Below are 24,830 nucleotides of genomic sequence, written 5' to 3'. Positions count from 1 at the left end.
AAACACAACCTAAATTATGGAAGTGAGATGCCTGCTCTTATTAAGTTTCAACTTTTGACCTCCACATTCAAACTGCAATACCCAGCACAAGAAGAGACATTATCAGTTATGATCTCATGTTTGTGGGGAAGAGTATGATTATAGAGGGATTTACAGGAAATCAAAAAGGCGCTGCTTGAGAGAATGGAAAACAATAAAGCAGTCACCAAGAGGAAATGAATGGCACCCAAACAAAATGAGAAAGGAAGCTCGGGAGCACGGGCAGAGGCTGCTCGCTGCCTCCCAGTCAGACAGGCTCCGGGGGATCCCAAAGCCCAGCCCAGTGGCTAAGCAGGAGCTGGGGTGCCTGTTGTGGCAGGAGGCATGGTGCTAGCTGCACAGCCCCTGTCCTTCCACCCCCCCTAGTCCATGGCCTCACACAAGACCCGTTTTGGGGGCTCTGACAGCCCTGCATGTCCGAGTGCACTGAGAGAAAGGCTGACGTGCAGGTAGGCCCCCGCCCGACAGGTGCTCCTCAGAGCTGTAAGGGCCAGCGCCTGGGCCCAGCTCCTGGCTTTTTCTTGGGCAAATCAAGTGTTTTCTCATCTGTAGCATGGGGATTCTTAGAGAACTACCTTATAACATATACAAAATAGCTCTTTAAATAAGGTGACATGTCAAGGGCTTAGCACAGCGGTTCTCAACCTATGGGTCGTGACCTCTTTGGCGGTTGAACGACCCTTTTACAGGGGTCGCCTAAGACCATCCTGCATATCAGATATTTACATTACGATTTATAACAGTAGCACCATTACAGTTATGAAGTAGCAATGAAAATAATTTTATGGTTGGGTCACAACATGAGGAACTGTATTTAAAGGGCCAGAAGGTTGAGAACCACTGGCTTAGCAGAATACCTCGCACACAGGAAGTCTCTAAAGGTGACAGCACTTATGCTCTCACTGGATTCTTCAGCCACCCAGCAAGGGAAACCACTTCTGCTTTGTAGGAGGAAACTGATACTCAGGGCTTTAGGCTGAATGTTTGTCTCCCTCCGAAATTCCTGCTGAAATCTAATCTCCTATGTCTTGCTATAGGAAGCAGGGTCCTTGGAAGATGATCAGGTCATCAGAACAGAGCCCTCATGGATGGGGCTGGGTGCCTTTACAAAAGAGGCCCCAGAGAGCTCCCTGTCCCCTCTGCCATGTGAGGACACAGAGAGAGGACGGCCATCTCTGGACCAGGAAGTGGATCCTCACCAGACACCACGCCAGTCCGCACCTTGATCTTGGACTTCCAGCTTCCAGAACTGGGAGCAATAAATTCCTGTTGTTTACGAGGTGATACTTAGTGAGGGCAATCCGATGCTCTAAGACACACCCACGCTGGGAGTTAGGAGCTCCTCCATCCCCACGTTACAGAAGAAGAGGCTGAGGCCCCTCCCACACTGGGAGTTAGGAACCCCTCCATCCCCATCTTACAAAGGAGGAAGCTGAGGCTCTAAATATTAAGTGACTTTCCAAGCAAAGTAGGCTGGGTTAGAGGTTGTATTTGCCCGATTGGGTGGTTTATCTGTTACCCCAGACAGCTTCTCTCTACGGGGCCTAGAGACAGACTGTGTTAAAAACATTCAGGACGCAGGGGCCCACAGATACATCAATGAGTCATAATTTAAAGTTCAGAAAAGGCCCCTCTCTCCTGCAAATGAGGGGCCTGCCCCCCTTCCACGGAGACTCCTTCCTTCATGACTAGGAGGGCAATGATCCTGACTGCCGGGCTCGCACTGAGCGTGACTGCAGTCCCTACAGAGGCCAGCACCCACGCAATGAAAACCCACCCCTGCGGCAGTGAGGACGATGTGACATTTCTAAAACGGTTCTACTGCCATCAAATGCCAAATGAGTCCTTTCTGCCGCTGGCTTTAATAAAGCTGGGAGGTATTCTTATGAACGCAGAATCCACTTCAGAGCCTTGGAAATGTCACTAGAATTAAAGTGTGTTTGTTCCAAAGTGATGAACTAATGACTTATCCCTTAGGAGATGCTGGAGCATGCCTTTCAGCCATCGTCTCTAAAGCATCGACTGTAAGCAGCCATGAGGGAACGCCACATGTAGAACGTGAGTGGACTCGGCCCATTCCCGAGTATCCAGGATTTATTCTCCTGTCAACTGGGGGCTAGAGACGAGCCAGGCATTTGTTACTTTATGAAAACAAGAGGTGGCCATGTACTTGAAGAACACAGGCCCCACCCTCAGTATGTGTGGCCATGATAGTCACTGGGCCAGGGCTGCTGACAGCACTAAGCTGGCAGGCCTGCCTTCCAGCTCCTCCAAGATCAGTAGTGATGCCTGCCAACAGCCCTCAGGTCTTCACCTCCGACCCAATCACTGGCCCCTGACTCAAAATCAACACACGCCACAGAACCTGCCCCTCCTAGCCATCACCATCTTTAGTCTCCAGCTGTTCAGGACAAAAACCCAGAGTCACTTTCAACTTCCCCCTCACGCAAGTGTCACAGTAGATTCCTCTCGGGAGCATTCCCCTTGACTGACGCTTTACCTCTCAACTCTGTCCCACCACCCTCCACTGCCACCTAGAACCTGCAATAGCTTCTTATCTGGCAACCTGTTCCCACCCTTGCCCTACAACTGAGTCTCCAGCCTGAAGCCAAAATGATTTCTTAGAATGCAAACCTGATCCTACCATTCTGCTTAAATATGTCAAAGGTTTCCCTTGGTTCCCATTTCTCTCAAGACGAAGTCCAAGTTGGCACCACAGCCGACCCAGCCCCTGCCCAACTCTCCAACCACCCTCCAAGGCACTTGTCCAGTGTGTGGCTCTACGCGGGACACACAAGGCGATTTCCCTTTCTTATCTCCAGCCTTTGAACAAGTTCTCTCCTCCCCCGCTCCATGCTTCCCCAACCTCACCAACCACAGTGTTCCCAAGCTCCAAGACTAGGTGAGCAAGCCCTCCCAAACAGATGAGGAAAGGTGACCATACGGCCTTAGGATCAGACGTGAGGAGTCTACACACATCCCAGCCAGGTGATGAGGTGGCAAAGGCCCTGCCTTACTTCTCTCCTACATTCAGAGTAAGTGCAGACATGTAGCAAATAAAAACATTTTGGTGCTATCGAAGAGCAACTTGACGGTTAGGAAGAACAGTAATGGCACAGGGTTGGGTAGGGTTAGGGTTGGAGGGCCACTTCCAGAGTCTGCAAAGGCAATGCCCAACCTGAGGAAGCCTGTCCTGCTGTGACCTGCCAGAAACCAGTTACGCTGCAGGCAGGGGCTGCCAACGTCACCAAGGGAAGAAAGTAGGTATAACAGGATGCCAGCTACTCAAGATAGATGCATGACATGAGGAAAACATGTTTACCTTTCTGATCGTATGTAAGATATTTATTTTTAGTCTTTTCACTATCTACTTTAACTGAGCTACCAACGGTTGGCTTATTTTTAGTAGGAGCTTCAAAAGACTGAAAATAAAGGAAAAGATAAGTGAAATTTAATTGACATTCAAATGACTCATGCTCTTTCAAAAAAACAACCAACTGACAAACAAACAAAAAACCAAAGAAGACAGAAGACTCTGAGAGAAGATCTGAGAACTGGCCTCTCTGCTGGGCTCTCTGACTTGGAGTAGCAGGAATAGCAGGGTCTCTCACCTTCCTGAGCTGAGCACAATGAACAGTCAAGGTAGCCACAGGTTGTACTTACCATTCCACAATCTCCGGATGAAGAATGGTATTGTTGACATTGAACCTACAGAGGAAAAGCAAATCAAGTTCATTAGTGCAATGGTCTATCATCTCTCAGCAAGAACTACCTCATTCAATACATGACCAAAAGGGGGCCCCAAACTTTAATTTAATGACTCGCTGGCCCATATAAGGCTGCCGTCTATTCCTGCAGCAGACATGTAGTGCAATCAGTTGGGAAACAAGCTGCCATCTTCCATCCTTGCTAGGCAGACAGTTTAGCTTCTTCTACCAAGTATAGCAACACATGCATAATGGGTGTCTCAGAAGAAACGGAGAAAGGAGCAGAATATTTGAAAAATATAATGACCCAAAACTTTGCCAATTTAATGAAAAACGTTAATCTACACATGCATAAAGCTAAATGAACTCCAAATAGGATAAATTCAAAGAGCTCCACACCTAGGCACATCATAATCAAACTGACAAAAGACAAAGAGAGAATCTTAAAAGTAGCAAGAGAAAAGCAATTCATCACATACAGGGAATCTTCAATAAATTGGTGGCTGCTGCCCAGCCAGCATGGCTCAGTGGTTGAGTGTCGACCTATGAACCAGAAGGTCATGGTTCAATTCCTGGTCAGGGCAGATGCTCGGGTTGCGGGCTCAATCCCCAGTAGGGGTCATGCAGGAGGCAGCCGATCAATGATTATCTCTCATCACTAATGTTTCTATCTCTCTTTCCCTCTCTCTTCCTTTCTAAAATCAATAAAAATATATTTTAAAAAAGATTGGTGGCTGCTTTCTTATCAGAAACTACAGAGGTGAGAAGGCAGTGGGATGACATATGCAAAGTGCTGAAAGAAAAAACTGTCAACCAAGATTCTATGTTCAGCAAAGCTGTGCTTCAAAAATGAAGCAGAAATCAAAACAGTCTCAGATGAACAAAACCAAGACAATTCATTGCTAGGAGACCTACCCTACAAGAAATACTAAAGGAAAGCTTTCAAAATGTAATGAAAGGATAATAGAGAGTAATATAAATCAACATGAAGTAAAAAAGAGCACTGGTAAAGGTAGTTACATGAACAAGTATAAAGAGAGTATAAATGAATTTTTTTCTTTTTATACCCTTTCTTCTCCTATCTAACTTAAAAGACAACTACATAAAGCAATAATTGTAAATCTGTGTTGATAAGCACAAAATATACAGAGATGTAATCTGTATACAATAACAGCACAAACGAGGGGAGAAATGGAACTATATAGGAGCAAAGTTTTTGTATACTATTGAAATTAAGTTGACATTAATGCAAACTAGATTGTTACTTATAAGTTTAAGAAGTCATTTGTAATCTCCTGGGTAACAACTGAGAAAATAACTAAAACACACAGAAAAGGAGATGAGAAAGAAATCAAAACCATATACTACCAAAAAATCAAATAAATACAAAAGAAAGTAGCAGTGGAGAAGCTGGGGAACAAAACAACATATGACATACAGAAAAAAAATAACAAAGTAGCCAAAGAAAGCCCTTCCTTATCAGTAATTACTTTAGATGTAAATGGATTAGATTATCCCATTAAAAGGCAGGGATTGGCAGAAGGATAAAAATAAATATGAACCAACTACATGCTCTAAAGAGACACATTTTATTACCCCCCTCCCCCCAATATATGGCTTCTTACTGCATCTTTAAAATATCACAGATAAGTCTGAGGAATCATCACCTTGCTATTTCTATAGCTAGACAACTTAGATCTCTATATCCATCAGACTGCTGAACTGTTCCTTTTTCAGAAACATAGATACCATCCCAAAATTTTCTGATACCCTTTTTTTAATTGTTCTGGCTTGCTGAATCAAAGCAGCTGAATTTGATACAAGTTCAATGTCATTTCCTTCAAGAATTAACTCATCTTCTGGGCTTAACATACTGAACAAGAAACACCTAACCTCATCCAAACCCTGTAGATGTATTTTTCGCCCAAGAAATTTCTGATTTCAACAAAAGAACCAATTTCCGGAATAATCATGTTAATGGGGACGTGGATGCACACAGACCTCATCTTGTGCCAGAAACCCAGTATAACACCATTGGTAATGCTCTGTACATGACTGCAGATAGTGCACGGTAGCCATTCTACTTCACCATTTGTCAACCCAGAGCCTCTTCTTTTTCATTCCAGGGAGGCTGAGTTCTGCACTGATGTGATTGCAGTCCCTCTGAAGGGTGCCTCTGGACCCTTTACAATAACTGTGTGTCCCCCCTTCAGAGTGATGTCCACGTTTTCTGAAATGTCGACAGTCTGCTGAGAATGATCTTCATGCTCACAGTAGATGCGGTAAAGAGCTAAAGAGGCTATAGATTCAAAGACAAATCAGTGAAAGGATGGGAAAAGATATACATATGGTCCCCAAATTTCAATGGTTTGGCATGATTTTTCGACTTTATGACAGTGTGAAAGCAATAAGCATTCAGTAGAAACTGAATTTCAAATTCTGAATGTTGATCTTTCCCCAGGCTACTGACATGCAGTACAATATCTCTCATGATGCTGGGCATTGGTAGTGAGTCACAGCTCCTAGTCAGCCACATGATCACAAGGGTAAACAATTGATACTCGACAGTGTACTGTGTTGCCATTGTTTTTTGGAAATTGTGTTTTGTGGTTTTGCCCCCCATCATGTCTACAAAACCCACATCTGTGTCTACTGCTTCCTGGTGAGAAGGAAAGGAGAAAGGCAATTACTTTTTGAGATAAAACTCAAGACAACTGCCCAATTTTAGGCTAATGTAAGTGGTCTGAGCACATTTAAGATAGGCTAAGCTACTGGTATGTTGTTCAGTAGGTTAGTGTATTAGATGTATTTTCAACTTATACTGGTTTACCAGGATTTAACCCCATTGTAAGTCAAGTTGCATCTGTATCATGCAAACAGAAACCAAAAGAGACATCAGACAAAATAAGCCTTTTACTACACACAATAAAAGAACATTTATATTGATAAAATGGAAAATTCATGAAGTAGATATAATAATTATAAACATATATGCACCTAACAACATCTCTCCAAGATAGATGAATCAAAACTTGACAGAAATGAATGAAAAATGGATAATTTATAATAGTTGGAGACTTTAATACTTTGTGGTAATGAATAGAACAACTAGATAGATCAACAAAGAAACAGAAGACTTGAACAACATTATAAACCAATTAGTCCTAACAGACTATCCAAGAGCATACTCCATTTTCTCAAGTGCTCATGGAACATTCTCCAGAACAGACCATATGTTAGGCCATAAAATAACTCCCAACAAAATCAAAAGGATTGAAATCATACTAAGTATGTCCTCCGACCACACTGGAATGAAATTAGAAATCAATAACAGAAGGAAAATTTACAGGTATGTGAGAATCAAATTATACACTCCTAAATGTGGACCAATAAATAGGTCAATGAAGAAATCACAAAGGGAACTAAAAATACTATGAAACAAATGGAAACAAAAATACAACATACCAAATTTATAACTAGTAGCTAACACAGTGGTTAGAGAGAAATTTATAGCTGTAAATGCCTACATTAAAAAGGAAGAAAGTTATCTCAAATCAATGACCTAGCCTTCTATCTTAAGAAACTAAAAAAGAACAAACTAAACCCAACGCAAGACAAAAAAACAACAACAAAATAATAAAGATTAGAGCAAAAGTAGAGAATAGAAAAACCAACAGAGAAAATAAAAAGTTGGTTCTTTGAAAAAGATCAATAAAACTAACAAAGAAACAAAGAGAAGGCTCAAATTATGGAAATAAGTAATAAAAGAGGGTATACTACGACTAACTTGACAGAAGAAATAAAAAAAATCTAAATAGATCTATACCAGGTAAAGAGAATGAATTAGTAATTAAAAAGTCTCACAGCCCAGCCGGCATGGCTCAGTGTTTGAGTGTAGACCTATGAAACAGGAGATCATGGTTCAATTCCTGGTCAGGGCACATGCCCGGGTTGTGGGCTCAATCCCCACTGGGAGGGGGGTGGTGTGCAGGAGGCAGCTAATCAATGATTCTCATCATTGGTATTTGTATCTCCCTCTCCCTTCCTCTCTGAAATCAATTAAAAAAAAAATATATATATATATATATATATATATATATATATATATATATAAAACAAACAACAAAAACTCAATGAACTGGGAAGAGAAGGGAACTTCTGCAACCTGATTAAAGTGTACCTACAAAAAACTCATAGCTAACATCATACTTGATGGTCAAAGACTTAAAGCTCTCCCCTAAAATGAGGAATAGGGCAAGATGTCCTCTCTCTCCATTTCTATTAAATATTTTACTAGGTATTCTAGCCAGGGCAATCAGGCAAGAAAACGAAATAAAGGGTATTAAGACAGGACAGAAAGAAGTTAAACTATTTCTGTAGATGATATGATCTTAGAAAATCTGAGCAATACAAACCACACACACACACACACACACACACACACACACACACACACACCATAAAAACCACCTATTATAGCTAGTAAACAAGTTCAGCAAGTTTACAAGATAGATGATCAACATTAAAAATCAGTTATATTTCTATAAACTAGCAATAAATAATCTGGAAATGAAATTAAGAAAACAATTCCATTTACAATAGCATAAAAATTTGTTACTTAGGAATAAATTTAACAAAAGAAGTTCAAGACTCATACACTAAATTGTGAACCATTCAAAAAATTAAAGAAGGTCTAAATAAATGGAAAAGCATCTCATATTCATGGATTGGAGGAATTAATTTTTTTTAATGATAACAATACCCTCCAAATTGATCTACAGATTTAATGCAATTCCTACCAAAATCTCAGCTCACTTTTTTACAAAAATTGAAAAACTGATCCTAAAATTTATGTGGAAACTCAAGGGGCCAAAAATAGCCAAAATAATCTTTTTTTAAAAAATATATTTTATTGATTTTTTACAGAGAGGAAGGGAGAGAGATAGACAGTTAGAAACATCGATGAGAGAGAAACATCGATCAGCTGCCTCCTGCACATCCCCTACCAGGGATGTGTCCGCAACCCAGGTACATGCCCTTGACCGGAATCGAACCTGGGACCTTTCAGTCCACAGGCCGACGCTCTATCCACTGAGCCAAACCGGTTCCGGCAGCCAAAATAATCTTGAAAAAGAGAAAGTTGGAGAATTTGCACTTTCTGACTTAAAAACTTACTGTAAAGCTTAACTATAAAGCTTTATTAACTATAAAGACAGGGTGGTACTAGCACCATACGTTATTACAATATTATTGACTATATTCCCTATGCATTTTTAATTGTACAGTTCAATGGCATTAAGTACATTCACGCTGTTGTACAACAAACACCAGTGAAACCATCACCACTATCCTTCTCCAGAACTTTTCCCACATCTCATACTGAAACTCTGTACCCATTAAACACCAACACCCCATTCCTCGTTCCCCCCAGCTGCTGGTAACCGCTGTTCTATTGTATGTCTCTATGAACTTGACTATTTGGTGTCAGTGGAATTATATAACATTTGATCTTGGTCAATTGATTTTTGACAAGGTTACCAAGAAAATGCAATAGGGGAAAAAATCATCTTTTAAACAAATGTTGGTGAAACAACTGGATATCCACACAAAAAGGAATGAAACTGGATCACTACCTCATATTATATACAAAAAGTAAATCCAACTGGACCAAAGTCCTGAATGTAAGAGCTAAAACTATAAAACTCTTAAGAAAAAAACATGGGTATAAATCTTTATAGCCTTGTTTTAGGCAACAGTTTCTTAGACAATGACACCTAATGTACAATTAGTTGAAGAAAAAGTGATAAACTGAACTTCATAAAACCTTGTGTGCCACAGGACATGTCAAGAAAGTGAAAAAACAATGCATAGAATGAAAGAAATTTTTTATAAACTGTGCAGGTATAGTATCCAGAACATATACAGAACTTTTATGACCTATATATATAAAAGGCTAATATGCTATGCGTCCGACCATTCGACCGTTCAACTGGTAGCTATGACATGCACTGACCACCAGGGGTCAGACACTCAATGCACAGGCATGGAAACATGGAACAGTCTGATGAATTTCAGAGGGAAGCGGGGAGAGGATAGGGTGGGAAGAGATTAACCAAAGATCTTATATGCATACTAGAGGTCCCGTACATCAGTGGGGTCCCTCGGCCTAGCCTGAGCCCTCTCGCAATCTGGAACCCCTCGGGGGATGTCGGACTACTGTTTTTGGCCCCATCCCCACAGGCCAGGCTGAGGGACCCCACCTGCAGGGATCAGGCTGAAACCGGCTCTCCAACATCCCCCGAGGGGTCTCAGATTGTGAGAGGGTGCAGGCCAGGCCGAGGGACCCCGCCCTGTGCACGAATCCAGGCCTCTAGTACAACAGTAAAATTACAACACAATTTAAAAATGGGAAAAGGATCTAAATAGACATTTCTCTAAAGGAGATATGCATATGGCAAATAAGTACAAGAAAAGATGCTCATTGTTAGCTATCAGGAAAACACAAAAAAAAACCCATGAGATACTACTGCACAGCCACTTACATGGCTACAATAAAAAAGAAAGATAATAACAAGTGTTGGTGAGGGAATGTAAGTTAGTTTAACAATTCCTCAACAAATTTAACACAGAGTTACCATAAGTCTCAGAAATTCCATTCCTAGGAATATATACAAAGGAATTGAATGCGTATGTTCACACAAAAACTTGTATATCAATGTCCACAGCAGCATTATTCTTAACAGCTAAAAGGTGGAAGCAACCAAGAGTTCACCAACTGATAAACATTCAAACATAATATGGTATCTATCTATAGACTAGAATATTTTTTCAGCTATAAAAATGAGCAAAACTGATTCATGCTACAACATGAATGAACTCTGAAAACATACTAAATGAAAGAAGCCAGATACAAAGGCCACATATTGCATGATTCCATTTTTATCAAATGCTAGAGTAGGCAAATCCATGGAGACAGAAAGTAGATTAGTGGTTGCTAGGGGAATGGGAAATGACTTCCTAGTGGGTAGGATTTCTTTTTGGATGATGAAAATATTCTAAAATTGATTGTGATGATAACTGCACAAATCCGTAAATATACAGAAGCCATTTAACTGTACACTTTAACAGGTCAATTGTAATGTATGTAAATTGTATCCCAATAAAGCTGTTCTTTTACACTTATGAATTATGTACATAATGAATCTTACATGTACATTTTATTTCAATAAAGTCCATTTATAAAATTGACAGAATGAGAAAAGACATAAATCCACAAAGCACAGTTTGACATTTTCTCATACCTCTTGTGGTGATAGAACAAGCAGAGAAATCAAGAAAGATGCAGAAAATATGAATAATTACAATTAATCAACCTGACTTAACTGACATATACAGAGCACTACAGCCAACAACATGCTCTCTTCAAGTACCCAAGAAACATTTATCTTAATGATCATATGCTGGAAGTTTTAACAAACTTCAAAGTATTAAAATCCTGAACATGTTTACCAATTACAGTAGAATTAAACTAGAAACCAGTAACAAAAAGAATATAAAATCCCAAATTGTTTGGAAATTAAGCTACTGTTCAAAGAAGAAATAATGGAATTAGAAAATAAAAACATAAAATATAACCAGTGAGATGCAACTAAAACAGTGCTTAGAGGAAAATGTATAGCTCTAAATGGATTTAGTGGAAAAGAACACTGAAAACCATGATCTAAGTTCCCATCATAAGAATGTCCCTTTCTTCTTTCTCAAGAAGCTAAAGAACAAATAAACCTAAAGAAATGAGAAGAAAATTAAAAAGAACAGAAATTAATGAAATAAAAAGCAAATATACAGTAAAGAAAAATCTATAAAGCCAAAAGTTGTTTTTTGCTGGGATGAACATAATTGAAAAGGGGACCTCAGGAGAGAGAAGGATCAGATCGGCATATCCCTGACACTGTCGTGTGCAATCCGCAGCTCAAGCTATCAGGAGACAGCTGGGGGAGCCCGACGTGGTCTAGAAGAAAGGACGGGCCTCAGCAGAGAGTGCTTGGCAAGCCCTCAACCCCCTGTGTCCTCAGCCCTGTGACTTCTCGGGTCAGGATATCACACACAGGGCATGCAGGCTATGACCAACCAGGGACTCTCCATGGCCTTGTTACTGGTGTTTAAAAACAACGATCTACTGCCATGTTGTGAGGCTGTCACAACAACTCCTGGCCAAGCCTGATGAGAACGCTTAGGGACAAGGGAGAAAAGAGAGAAGGGGTATGGGCGGGTAGATGGCCAAAGCTTTTGGATTCCTAATAAGCATGTAAGACTACTTAATTCAAAGTCAACCAAAACGTTGTAGAATCAAAGCCCTACTTGTGAAATATCAGAGAACACAGGCAGCCAACATGTTTCAGCGTGAAGAACAGAGAGAGCAGCAGATGACATAAATCAAGACAACACAGACTCTGCCTCCCATTTCGCCAAATGTCACTTTGACATTAGGAAAAGCAATGGCCTATCTCCTCAACAGCCAAACGCACCAGTAAAATTTCACTGTACAAATGCACGTGCGTATACACACATCCACCCACATACCCCCAAGCAGCAAAGTGACCCAGCACATAAACACAGCTAGCATGACAGACAAGATGAACTCACACAAAGGCAGTATACTTAGAGAAGAGGCCACACAGACACACACAGATGTGTATACAACAGACACACACTCAGAGACACACAAATGCACACAGGTGTATATTCACAAACACATACATGCACACAGACTCAGGCACACACACTCAAGAGACATAGATACACGACCAGATGCACACACCCAGACATACACTTAGACTAACACACAAAGATCCACACCCAAATATATACATGTGCAGAAACACATACACTCACACAAATGCACACGCAGAAACAAAACACCCAGACAAACACACTCAGACACACACAGAAGGGTTCAAAATACATTCACCACAATGCTGATAGGCTTTAAGTCAGGGCTATGAAATTCAGATATTCCTTGCTTTTGCCACTGTGCTAGTTAGCATTCTCTATGATGAGCATGTAATTGTGTAAAAAAACACACAAACCCACCAGTGCCTGAGCGGGTGTGGTGGGGCGGGGGGCATGTCCTAGCACAGGCTAATTCCCTGGTGGGCTCCACCTGCGGGCTGGGTGATGCAGGGTAAGTAGCGTGGGCCCACACACCCCTGCCCCAGCCGCCGCCCTCCTCCTGCCATTTCTAACCAAGGAGGACAGCGAGGCCTGCCTGGAAAGCCAGCCCTGGAAGAGCCCCCACTCCCCGCCCCTCCTAGGGGCTGAGGCAGGTTCTTGTCCCTGCAGGATCTCTCTCATGGAGATTCCAAGGGCCGTAACTAGAAGCCCAATCCCAAATACTAACTTGATACACAAGTTAACAGTAACCAGAAAGCCAAGGTCCCCACGCCACAGACCAGTATTTTGCTGTAATTGCCAAGTTTTAATAATGTGCCTCTACTTCGTGGTTTGTAAAATTCACATCTTTAAATATTAATATTCCTGAAATAATAATCCCCAAATCCAGCAATTTCATATTTAACTGCTATTTAATGGAATTAATTTGTAACTGATGGTCTTCAAATATGCAAAGCAATTTAAGTAAATGCCAAAAGATAAGAAATAAGTAGACCCTGACTAAGCAACTGATGTCAAGTATCAACCATATTCCTGTCGGGCAACAGTATGAAACAGAGCCCTCTGTCCCTCATGCCCCACCCCACCCCTGGCTCCTGGGCACACCCTCGGCCTAGTTTCAGGGGAGCTCTCCTGTCAGGAACGTTCCCCATTAAGCTATATGAATGCGATGTACGAGTGACCCTTGGCTAAGGCCACCTGGGCCCCCAAAGACCTCCTCTTTCCCTTCCCAGTTAGCATCTCTCTCAGAACAATCGGCTCGAAAGTCCACTTCCTCAGCGTGGACACAGATCTAGCAAGTCTGACTTTGCCCCCAGGCTGCAGGGCCAACCCTTCTGGCAGCTGTGGTGGCCAAAGCCCACAGGAAGAAGCCTCGTGTCCTCCTGACTGCAGAGCTGTCCCTCCATCTCAGCCGCGCCTCACCCAGCCCCAGCCCAGCCCGGCCATGCCCTTACCAGGACCTGACCATGAGCCTGACCCCATCCTCTGGTCACAGCCCACAGAGGAGCCTGCTCCTTCCACATCTCTTGTGGGAACTGTCCCTGCTCCAATCCAGCCGTACATGGGAGCCAGGGCCTGGGCCAGAGCCCAAACTCAGCCAGAGGCCTGGCAGACCATCTCCACCTCTCCCTTCACCCTGGCTCCCCAGGGAGGACAAAGCCACACCCCTTGAGTCTAGGGAGCCCAGGCCATGGGGAGACCCCAGTGCACGTCCACCATCCCTACCCCATCTCTGCCTCCCTGTTCCCCTTGCTCCTGGTCCTCTACCAACCCCACCACTGCAAGACCTGGCACACTCCCTGCTGTGGGCAGCAGGCCTGGCCCTGATCTGGGAAGGGGGAGGGAGCTCTGAGGTCTCCCAGGAACAAACCCACAGCCCTACCAACACTGAGCCCCAGTGTGACAGACTCGAGCGGCCAACCCCGAGAAGCCACATTTGGAGGGGTCACGGGCTGCTCACCCAGCTGGAGTAGGACCCAGAGGATTGGGCATAAGTGGATGGTGAGACCATTGTTCTGCCAAGCTCCCTCCTCTCCCAGGCCAAAGGATGAAGGCAGCCTGGGACGGCCATCAGCACAAACTGAGAGGGCATACCTGAACTTCTGCTAAAGCAGGTCAATCAGGATCCAAGATGGGATGTGTTGCAGGAAAGTTCAAAAGGGCCACACCCCACAATTGCAGGAATAAGGTACTTCATTAGGGCAGCAAGAAGCACCAGTGATAAAAAGCAGTTGAGCACTAGAAAGTAGGACAACAGCAAGATTCCTCTTGCTTAGGAATCAGGCTATAATTATCCCCACCAACAGCTGGAGCTGCTGAGGGCAGACAGGTGAGCTCCACCGAACTGCAGTGGCCCTGAAGGACAAGAGCCTCCCCAGGCTGGCACTGAGGCCAGGAAGTGGCAGAGTCAAGGTGCCAACAGCCAGTGTGGGTGGAAGGCAGGGGGCTGGGCTGTACTAGGTCCCAGGAAAACATATGTGACTGCAGGGAAAGCACTGTGGGCGGCTGGATGCAGAGGCTGGGCCGGGGTCAGTGCCCATGGACGTGTAGTGGGGTGGAACTACACTGCACAGTAGGATGGGAGGCCCAGAGGGAGGCATAGGGGACAAGCCCCCAGGGGACAGGAGGGGAGGGAGAACCACAAGCAGGCCAAAGGACCCCAAAGCAGAGAGACACACAGGAAGGCTCTCACATGCAATACATCAGCCAGGCCAGGAAACTGAGCCCCACTCATGGGTATGGTAAGGAATGCCATGCTCAGCAGTGAGGGGCCTGGGGAGCACCTCATTGTCAGCCCCCCTCTGGACAGGATCATGGGTTGGAGAGGGACCATCCAGTTCCTGGGAGAAAATGTGCAAAGTTAGAGCAGCCCCTGGTTCTCTAAAAGGCCTCCCAAATGCTGACCATGTCGGTGGTGCTGACCAAGTACAGGATCCTCTGGGCTCTTGGCAGGGGCTGCAGAGACTCGGGGAAGAACAGGAAACAGAAGCTGGGGTCTGCTCATGGAGGGAGAGGTTGGGTTCACAGCGGGACGACTGCCAGGGGGGTCAGGATGACAGTGATAATGTCCCTGAGCCTCCACCGCAACCCACCTCTCTCCGGGAAACCTTAGGGAGCAGCCAGCAGTGCTCCGCTCTCAGGGGCTACATCCTGAGCTCCCCCAAGAACCAGGCCTGCCACACCACCCACCAGACCTGTTCTGCAGTGCTGAGCAGCATTATCTGCAGCAGAAACCTCTGGAGGGCAAGCAAAGACGCACAGCCCGAAGCCCCACAGCTCACCCACACCCAGAGTTCTGTAATCAGCCATCCTCAAGTCTCCCTGGCCCACTGCACAGAGAGACTGAGACACGGCTCAGAGGGGCAACGGGACTTGATGGGGTCTGCTCACGAGTGACCATTTACCGAACACCAGCTCCACGCTAGGCTCCAGATGAGTGGATCTCATTTTATCCCGACAGGTCTAAGCACGCCACACATGGCGAAGCCAAGGCTCAGAGGACAATTTCTGCTAAGGCCGCAGAGCTGGCCAGCAAGGGGCCATCAGGGCTCCCTCCTCCTAGCTCAGGGCCCTCCCTGCAAAGCAGAGAATAAAGCAGAGGCTAGAGGGGCCGGCCCATGGGACCACAGAGCCATCCCTGGTGTAGGTGGAGGCAGGTGAGCAGGACGCTGAGCACCGGCACCTGGCAGTGCTGGAGTGACCAGAGGAGGCCTGACTTAGGACAGGCGGCAGCGGGTTATGCCCTGCGACACACACGCCCTCCAAGGCCCTAGGAAAGACAGCATCTCCATGGCCAGCATTTCAACGAGCTGAGCTAATTGCTGCCAGCGTGGGAGATATGGCTGCTCTGGGAAAACTCCCAAGAGGATGCGGAGATTTGAGCGATGAAAAGAAGCAAACCTGACACCTGCTCCCCCTGCCCCATCTCTCTTATGTGGGGGGAGGGAGGGGAGTCTTGCATATTTATGAGCTCATAATCCTTCCTAATCACCCAGACATCACACATACACACAAATTCCCGTGGCTCAGGCTCATACATAATTATAAGGCACTTCCTCTGTCATTGCCTCAGTCCACCAAAGGACGACCGAGGACGCGGCAGTGCAGTGTGGTGGGGGAGGGGCTGTGATCAAGGCACAGCAGCCTGGAGGAGCAGGTGCGCACCCCAAGGGCTTGTCTGCTGTAGCCTTGGACTAGCAACACAGACCCCACAGACCCCCAGGGCCAGCCAACCCCAGCCCAGAGACCCGGCACCTCCGTGTTCACAGCGTGAGAGTGGTGAGGAGGGTGAGGTGCTGCACTGTGGAGAGACCTAGAAGGGGAAACAGGGGACTAGGCCTGGAGCTCGAATGAGGCGTGAGGGCAGGTAAGGGGGTCCAGACCTAGGGCGAGGGCAGCAGGAGACATGGGGGAGTTATTGCCAGCCGGACTGGGAGAAGTCAGAGGCCAGTAGTGAGGAAAGTGGGCAGATAAGAACAAAGACCACGAGCTCAGAGCAGATCCTAGAGCAGTGATGGTGAACCTTTGGAGCTCGGCGTGTCAGCATTTTGAAAAACCTTAACTTAACTCTGGTGCCGTGTCACATATAGAAATGTTTTGATATTTGCAACTATAGTAAAACAAAGACTTATATTTTTGATATTTATTTTATATATTTAAATGCCATTTAACAAAGAAAAATCAACCAAAAAAATGAGTACGCCTGTCACCTCTGACACGCGTGTCATAGGTTCGCCATCACTGGCTTAGAGGGAAAGCAGGTGCACAAGTGGGGGGCTGCCTGTGCGTACACCGCGGCCAGGGCTCTACACCGCGGCCAGTGCTCCCCAGGCACTCAGCGGGCCTGCACTCTCACTATAGAGCTCAACAGAGAAGAGCATCTGTTCCTTAAAGCAAAAGTTGAAGGAGGGAGTGAATGAACCTGCCTGGGGGCAGGGGCCTCAGCCCTGAGTATGAATTGATGAAGGGGCTGAGATGGGGGAAGGCCTGGCAGGCAGAGGCGAGAGCCCTAGGAAGGCATGGAGAGAGGAGTTGACATGGTGTGTTCATTCAAGGGGTTGGGGTAGGAAGCAAGCAGCACACAGGGGCATGAGGCCTGAGTGGGCCATGGTGGAGGGATACAGATCGGGGATGCAGGCCAGGGAATGGGATTCAACAAAGTTGAAGTGAGTTTAGGCAAATTATTTTCTAAGCATTTCCTCAAGGTGTCCAGTCTGACCCCCTTGGGCCTCCTCCTATTTGTGTATTTCGTGTCTAGTCTGTAGAATGGTAAGGGTCTGCTGGCGAAGATGTGAGCTGTGGAGGATGGAGGAAGTAGTTCCCGGGCCCCAGGACTCACTTGCTGATGCCCTCGAAGGAGGCCTCCCTGCAGACACTGCCGCTGTCGGTGTTGACGCCGCGCTGGTGAGAGAGAAGGAGAGTGAGGGCACAGATGCGTCACACAGGGCTGCGTGGCACCCTACAGCCTGCACTGAAGGCCTGCCTCCTCCAGCCAGGCTCAGAACCAGGCTCAGACTAGGGAAGAACCTGGAGCTCGCACCCCAGTCTGGTGAAGCCATTCCTCCCTGCATTTCAGGTTAACGCCAAGCCGGACCCCGACCCAAGGCAGGCCCTCCTTCTGCAGCATCTTGAAAAGCAGAGAAAACAGGCCTCCTCTGTCAGCGCTCTTTGCAGACACCCGTTCAGGCTGCTCAGCTGAGGGGGGGGGGGGGTGGGAAGAGCGGGGACCAAGACCACCCTCTACCCCAACCTGCTCTCCCATGCTAGCCCCACCTCATGCACACACGCACACCAATGCTCCCCACTGACTGTGCTAAGAGCACTGTCGAATCCAGCCCTTCCAGAGATGCTGGTACAGTCCTCTCCTTTCCCTCGCTGTGAGGACACTCCAAGTGGAACTTGGACAGGAGCAAAGACAAAACAAAAGATTTAGAGAAACGTGCCATCCCTGGAGAGGCAGGTCAGTGTCTAATGGATCCCTCCAATGAAACACACTGGACCATCCAACCATAGTCATCTAACACAACCTTCCTTCTCAGCCATCCAGACAGCAGAGAGGGAAAGAGAGACCCCAGGAAGTGCTACCAAAAATAACCAAGAAAAGCTATTTCTGTAAAAATCAATTAACAAAGGAGAGAAGAGTTATATACTTTTCATGCCTACAGCCCCCCAAGGCCAAAGAAGCACAAGGAAGCAGCCTCCTTCCCTGCGCCCTCGCACAGCCCGAGCGCCCCCCAGGCTACAAAGGCAGCAGCGGTCACCGTGCAGCCTGGCCCGCCCCAGGCTGCGGCCGGCCATTGGTCACTCAGTGCCCGGGTTCAAAATCCGATGGCCCACAGCCCAGTGTCCTCACAAGCAGATACCATGGTGTGTTCTTCAAATTCTTTTAACAACAGGGGAGACATAGGATGGAAGCAAATTGATACTCTCCATCCACAAGTCCCAGGAGCTCAGCCTAACACAGACGCATCCTCTAGCTGGGTTTAAGCCTTGGGGGGGGGGGGGGTATGGTGTGCTGTCCGCAGTGGCCTCACAGCCCAGCACATCCCAGGGAGACCGGAGAATCGAGGGTGTGGTCCTGGACGTGTCTTTCTGTTCAGACTGAGAAAGTGTCATTAGTTATCACTGTGGATCGTTCCTCGCAAGTTCTCAATCCTCGACCTCTGCAGGGGCAGGTGGCTCCCTAAAACCCCTTCCTGTGCCCAAACACTGCCCAGACCCTGGACACTTACCAAAGTCAGGAGGACAGAGGGACTCTGTGAGGTCAGCACACTGGCGATCTGAAAGGTCAGAAAGAAAAATCCACTTTAGAGCAACCAAGGAGGGATGGAGATGATACACCACCGTTACCCAGGGACAGCGCAGGTGTACTGAGCAGATCCCTAAAACAGGAGCTGCCGCTGTGGCCCCCAGCCAGCAGACGAGGAAGCTGGGGCTCACAGGGAAGAAGGGGCTTCTGAACGCCACACAGCTATAAAGTGCAGAGAGGAATTCAAACCTAAGCCAGGCACACTTCCCCCCATACCATCCCGTCTCCAGGCCCCACGAGGATTCTGGGCTCCAAGCAGCCAGACCCGCCCACCCTCCAAGGCCAGTGCCTCCGCTCATCTGACTAGTCCCTCCCGAAAGACCTGTATGGCAACCTCTCAGGCACTGGCCCCGCTAGCCTCCCGTCCCAGGGCAGACACTAGACACTTTCCTTCCTGCCCCTCATCAGTGCCCCAGCCTGTGGGATGTCAGCCATCCCCAATCCTCTCCCATTCCCTGGCCTGCATCCCCGGTCTGCATCCCTCCACCATGGCCCACTCAGGCCTCCTGCCCCTGTGTGCTGCTTGCTTCCCACCCCAACCCCTTGAATGAGCACACCATGTCAACTCCTCTCTCCATGCCTTCCTAGGGCTCTCGCCTCTGCCTGCCAGGCCTTCCCCCATCTCAGCCCCTTCATCAATTCATACTCAGGGCTGAGGCCCCTGCCCCCAGGCAGGTTCATTCACTCCCTCCTCTCTGGCCCCACTGATCGTCATCATTCCCTTGGCCAAGTGCCCATCATGCTGCCTTAGCCATGATGTCTGCAACCCGGAGTGCCAACCACCCTGGTGGGAGCACCTTCTTCCTCTCCTGGCCCCCCACCCCTCAGTCTGCTCCGAGCCTTAGCTACTGCAGCCCCCACTGGATCTGGGCCCCCAGGGCAGAGAACAGTCTCCTCTCTGCAGCCCTTGCCCCTCCCCACATACCCACCGGAAATGCTTTAGTGCCCGACATAGGGTGAGAGTGAGGAGGATCTGCTGTTTGTTGTTTTACAGCTTTACTGAGCTGTCACTGACATATTCCACACTGCACATATTTAAAGTGCACATTTTGATAGTTTTGACATGTGTATATATGTGCTTTTTAATACTGAGAGGCTCACAGGGAAAACCTGGAAGATACTGAAAACTGTAAAAACATAAAACACATCTACAATCCCATCCCCAGAGACCTTTTATCTCTGCACATAAAAACAGAGATCTGTAATGACATTTGGATCATATGAAGTTACACGCTTCGCTTATTCCGTCATTAAATATTCTCCAAGCCCGCGGTTTTACGGTCACTACCACTGGGGACGGTGAACGTCCAGTGAGCCCTTGGTCATGCCTGTGCCGGCACTTCAGACGTCGTCTCATTTAACCACCATGAGCCGGTGCTGCAGACATCCAGACTTCACCAATGAGAAAGACTTACAGGTTCGACTACCTGCCCAGGTTTCCAGTTAAAAAAGAGAAGCGCCCAGAGCTAAACCTACGGCTGTGAAATATTCTCTTACCAGATATGGCATAAGTTATTCATTCTTCTGTTGGACACAAATAATTTCTAAGGATTAACTATGATAAATAATGCCCTGGTGCGCATCCTTGTACATGAGCCTTTATTTCCTTAGATAAATTCCGTAAACATTTTATTTCCTTAAAACAAACAAACAAATCCAACCCAGTGAAACTTCTAGATGAAAAGCCATATACTTTGTCAAGATTTCTGATGCTCAAGGCCAGATGCCCTCCAGACTGAACCAACCACCTCCCACCAGCAGTGCCTGAGGCTCCATCTCCCTGGCACCCCCTCGTTGACTCAGTCACTGCTCAGAGAGCCTCTGCTGCACAAAGGATCAGCCTGGCGCAGTCCCTGCTACTCCCCAGGCCCTCCTGGAGTGTGCGGGGGGAGGGGTTCATTAAAAGGGAGAGCCTCGCTTTGAGCCCTGGGTGTGTTGTCACCTTGGTGAAGGGTCTCCATTCATCAGCACAGAACATCCTGTCAATTATAGCAGCGGGCACTTGGGGATGCATGTGCTACTGTCCTTGGGAGAAAGGGGTAGGATAACAAGTGTGTAAGCTGATGCTTTTTCTCTTAGCAACAACTCAGGACGTGCTGCTGAGCAACGGAGGAGAGAGCAGCCCTCGCAGCGCCGCCGGACGGACGTGCAGGCGAGGCTCGGCCCACAGGAGGCGGGTGCCTGCTAGTCCTGGCAGGCCACATGGTCTATTGATCACAACTGCTTGAGTGGGTCCTGGTTACTCTGCGGCTGCCAAACCTCCCCCAGCCTAGCGGTTCCATCTGCCTTCCCCTTCCCCGTGGAGACCCATTAGTGCTACACTCTCATCAACACAGCCTGATTCCATGCCTCAAAAATTAAGGGGACATGACACAGCTATGTGTTACCGGCTTGAAATGCAGCTTGGGCACACAGGACAGCACAGCTCTGTCAACACAGGGCCTCATTTCTTCTTTTTTTTATAATATATTTTCTTTTTTAAAAAAATACGTTTTTGTTGATGTTAAGGACAGAGAGATAAAAACATCAACAAGAGAGAATCATTGATCACCGGCCTCCTGCAAGTCCCACACTGGGAATTAAGCCCGCAACCTGGGCATGTGCCCTGACCGGGAATCGAACCATGACCTCCTGATTCATAGGTCAATGCTCAACCACTGAGCCACACTAGCCGAGCACAGGGTCTCATTTCCATGGAGTGTGGTCACCAGGGACCCATCGGGTCTCACAGACCAGTGCCACATCGATTTCCCAGGCAGCCTGGCCTCTCCAGCAGGTCGAGGTGGAGAGCACGCACAGATCTCATCAGAGCCCCATGGACAAGGGTCCTCCCCTGCTGACAATCAAAGGCTCCCTGTGGACACCTCACATGCCCTCATGCCCAGAGCTCCAACCAGCCCTGCAGGCCATTCTTCACGGGTGAGCCAGAAAAGGGGGCTGGACAATCACAAAGCCCACACTGCTCCGGGGATCTGGGCGTCACCACAAGAATGTAAGCGCCTGAATGAACTTTTTCATGGCAGTCTGAAACAGGGGTGCACAACATTGGCTGGCAATGCATTTAAATTTTGAATCTGTTTCTAAAATTTAAGCAGCAGGAACAATATGGATCACAAACAATATGGATTTATTTGCAGCTACTCTTGAACAATCAGAGTATCTAACAAGGCTGGGCCAGCAGTTCCACACAACAGCTGCCTTTGCAGAGGTCCTCCCACAGACCCCACCCCTCCCTGATGCCTCTCCACACCGAGGCAGCATCCATCGCTGTGCTGCCGCAGTGGATTCTCTTACATCCATCCTGCCTGCATCGGAGCTGGTGACCCCCGTGCCTCCCAACATCTGCCCGCAGCCATTAAGAAGAACAAGGGTACCATGTGCCCTCCGCCTCGCCAGCTCCCACCCCATCATGAATACCAGCCTTTGCACAGCACCTCAACAACAATGCCTCGAAGAGCCTCAGGGTTCTCCTGAGTGCCCCCTTCTCAAAGGAACCACCATTCGCTCTACCTTCTCAATTATGAAACTCAGGATCATCATGGGGAGGAAGGGAACTAGACAGCCAGGTTCGCAACGTCAGACACCTGCATGTTATACTTGCTATCAGGTGACCAGTCATGCCTGGGGCTGGGGCCTTCCTGTCCTCTTGCAGGAGACAAGTGTCAGCTGCTTCCCGGCTGGGGCTGGTCACAGACCAAGGCTGCCTGAAGTTCCATGGGCCTGAGCACCGGAGTCCTGGCCCAGCCCCAGCAGAAGGCTTCCTGTCACCTTCCACGGTGGAGCAGGCCTGGGGCCTCCAGTGCCTTGGCCCAGGTGTCTCAGTCCATCCAGCAGCCCGTATTTTTGTCAGAATCCATGTTGAGCCAGAGAATCAAAGGCACCTGACAGCCTGCATCACCTCTGTGGATGTGTCCTGCAGCACCCTCTCATTTCTGACAGGGCAAATGCAGAGGCGAAGGGCCAGGCCTCGGGGGTCCAAAAGTCCTAGGGCCACATCCCAACTCTGCTGCCCCAGCTGTAGGGCCGTGGATGAGGCCCTTCTCACCTCTGAGCCTCGGCCTCAGCCTCCTCCCTGTGATGGGGAGAGAGCCGTGGCCCACCATGGGACAGGTGGGGCGGGAGGGGAACGAGGGGATCTGTAGCAGCTGGCAATACTGAAGCTGAAGGTGCCACCTTGGAGTGAAGACCTGTCTCACGGTCCACATGAGCCCTCGTGTCCAATGGCACCACAGCAGCGACAGTGTGACCAAACTGAGAACCGGCAACAATGATGGGGTGCTGTGAAGGCGCCTGAGCCTGAAGGAGGGCCCATTTCCTGGGCTCCACCGAAGCCCTCGTGTAGGGTCCTGCTTCATAAATAGACTCTGTGAGCTGAGCTGCGGGCTGTGATTCTACACTGTCATTACGGGCTTTCCTGTTCTGGCCCTCAAGACCTCCCCTGTTTTACTGTGTTTGGAGGCCAGTTCTCTTTTCTCCTCAGACATGACAGCATGAATGAGGCCGAGTTCCCCGCAGTCACAAGATGCCTGACGGCAGCTGGGAAGGCTGCGGCACAGAGGCTCCGACGTGGTGGGCTGAGTCCCAGGACCCGTCTCAGGCTGCCCCTCCAGGTTTCGCACTGCTGCTTGACCCTGGAAGGTCAAGTTCCCAAAAGGCAGTAATGTTAAGATGCACTTGATGGAGGCAGGAGGGATCAGATGCCAAAGGGGAGGGTGTATCAGAGCTGGTTGAGACCCAGGGCTGAGCAGGATGAGCAGGTCCCTCCCTCTCTAGCACTTGGAAACACAAGGTAAGTGGCAATGACCTTGTTAAGGGCATACAAATAAATGTTCAGACTACTTTAGATTCTATATCCAAAGAGATCAATACATCAGGTCACGGGAGTATTAACAGACTCTTCTCAACCTTCCTAATGCCGCGACCCTTTAATACAGTTCCTCATGTTGTGGTGACCTCCAACCATAAAATTATTTTCGTTGCTACTTCATAACTGTAATTTTGCTACTGTTATGAATCGTAATGTAAATATCTGATAAGCAGGATGTATTTTCATTGTTCGCAACCCACAGGTTGAGAACCGCTGCTTTAGATGCTAGGAGTTACTCCTGGATAATTTGGCATTGAAATCACATGACATAACATAAAGATCCATCAAAAGTCCCCCTCCTTCCACAATCCAACCAGGCAGAGCACTGCCAGAGCAGGCCCCCGCAGCCCTGTGGACGTGAGCTGCACTGTTTCACCGAGGCCCTTCTGGTCAGGCACCATCACACCCTGGTGATGATTCACCCATGCGGTCACCTTCTTCACCAGACCCTGCCCCTGGCTGCTGACTTCAGCCCTGGGTCTCAGCCAGCTCTGATGCCCACAGGACCCTGACTGGGAAGGCAAAGAGCGTGACAGTAAAGCCAGGGGAAAGAACCAGGCCTGAGTGACAAATACAGACAGTCAAGGGCAGGGTACAGCCAGAACACCACCAGTGTCCACCATGACCACACCTGGTCCCAGGAGCCAGGGGAGGGTGCCAGTGTGGGCTGGAGTGACAGGAAGGCCCAGGCCAAGATGGGAGGGCACAGAGATCAGACTTTGCCAGTGACATCCTCCCC

General features: G+C 47.6%; 1 protein-coding gene across 6 annotated transcripts in view; it reads right to left on the bottom strand.

Moving 5' to 3' along the window:
- The window catches only part of LOC132217058 (xaa-Pro dipeptidase), a 467,255-nt gene that overhangs the window by 424,771 nt on the left and 17,654 nt on the right, over positions 1-24,830 (bottom strand). For all 6 annotated transcript variants that reach the window (XM_059667006.1, XM_059667008.1, XM_059667007.1 and 3 more), the window contains exons 5-7: positions 19,148-19,195; positions 17,755-17,816; positions 3,703-3,747 (exon numbers count right to left, since the gene is read on the bottom strand). In XM_059667006.1, the coding sequence (XP_059522989.1) occupies positions 3,703-3,747; positions 17,755-17,816; positions 19,148-19,195 (155 nt within the window). The remainder of the gene's footprint in view (positions 1-3,702; positions 3,748-17,754; positions 17,817-19,147; positions 19,196-24,830) is intronic.

Source organism: Myotis daubentonii, chromosome 15 (genome assembly GCF_963259705.1).
Source record: "Myotis daubentonii chromosome 15, mMyoDau2.1, whole genome shotgun sequence".
NCBI classification, from domain to species: domain Eukaryota; kingdom Metazoa; phylum Chordata; class Mammalia; order Chiroptera; family Vespertilionidae; genus Myotis; species Myotis daubentonii.
The sequence above is the reverse complement of the archived record's forward strand: the minus strand, read 5'-3'. Positions and strand labels throughout refer to the sequence as shown.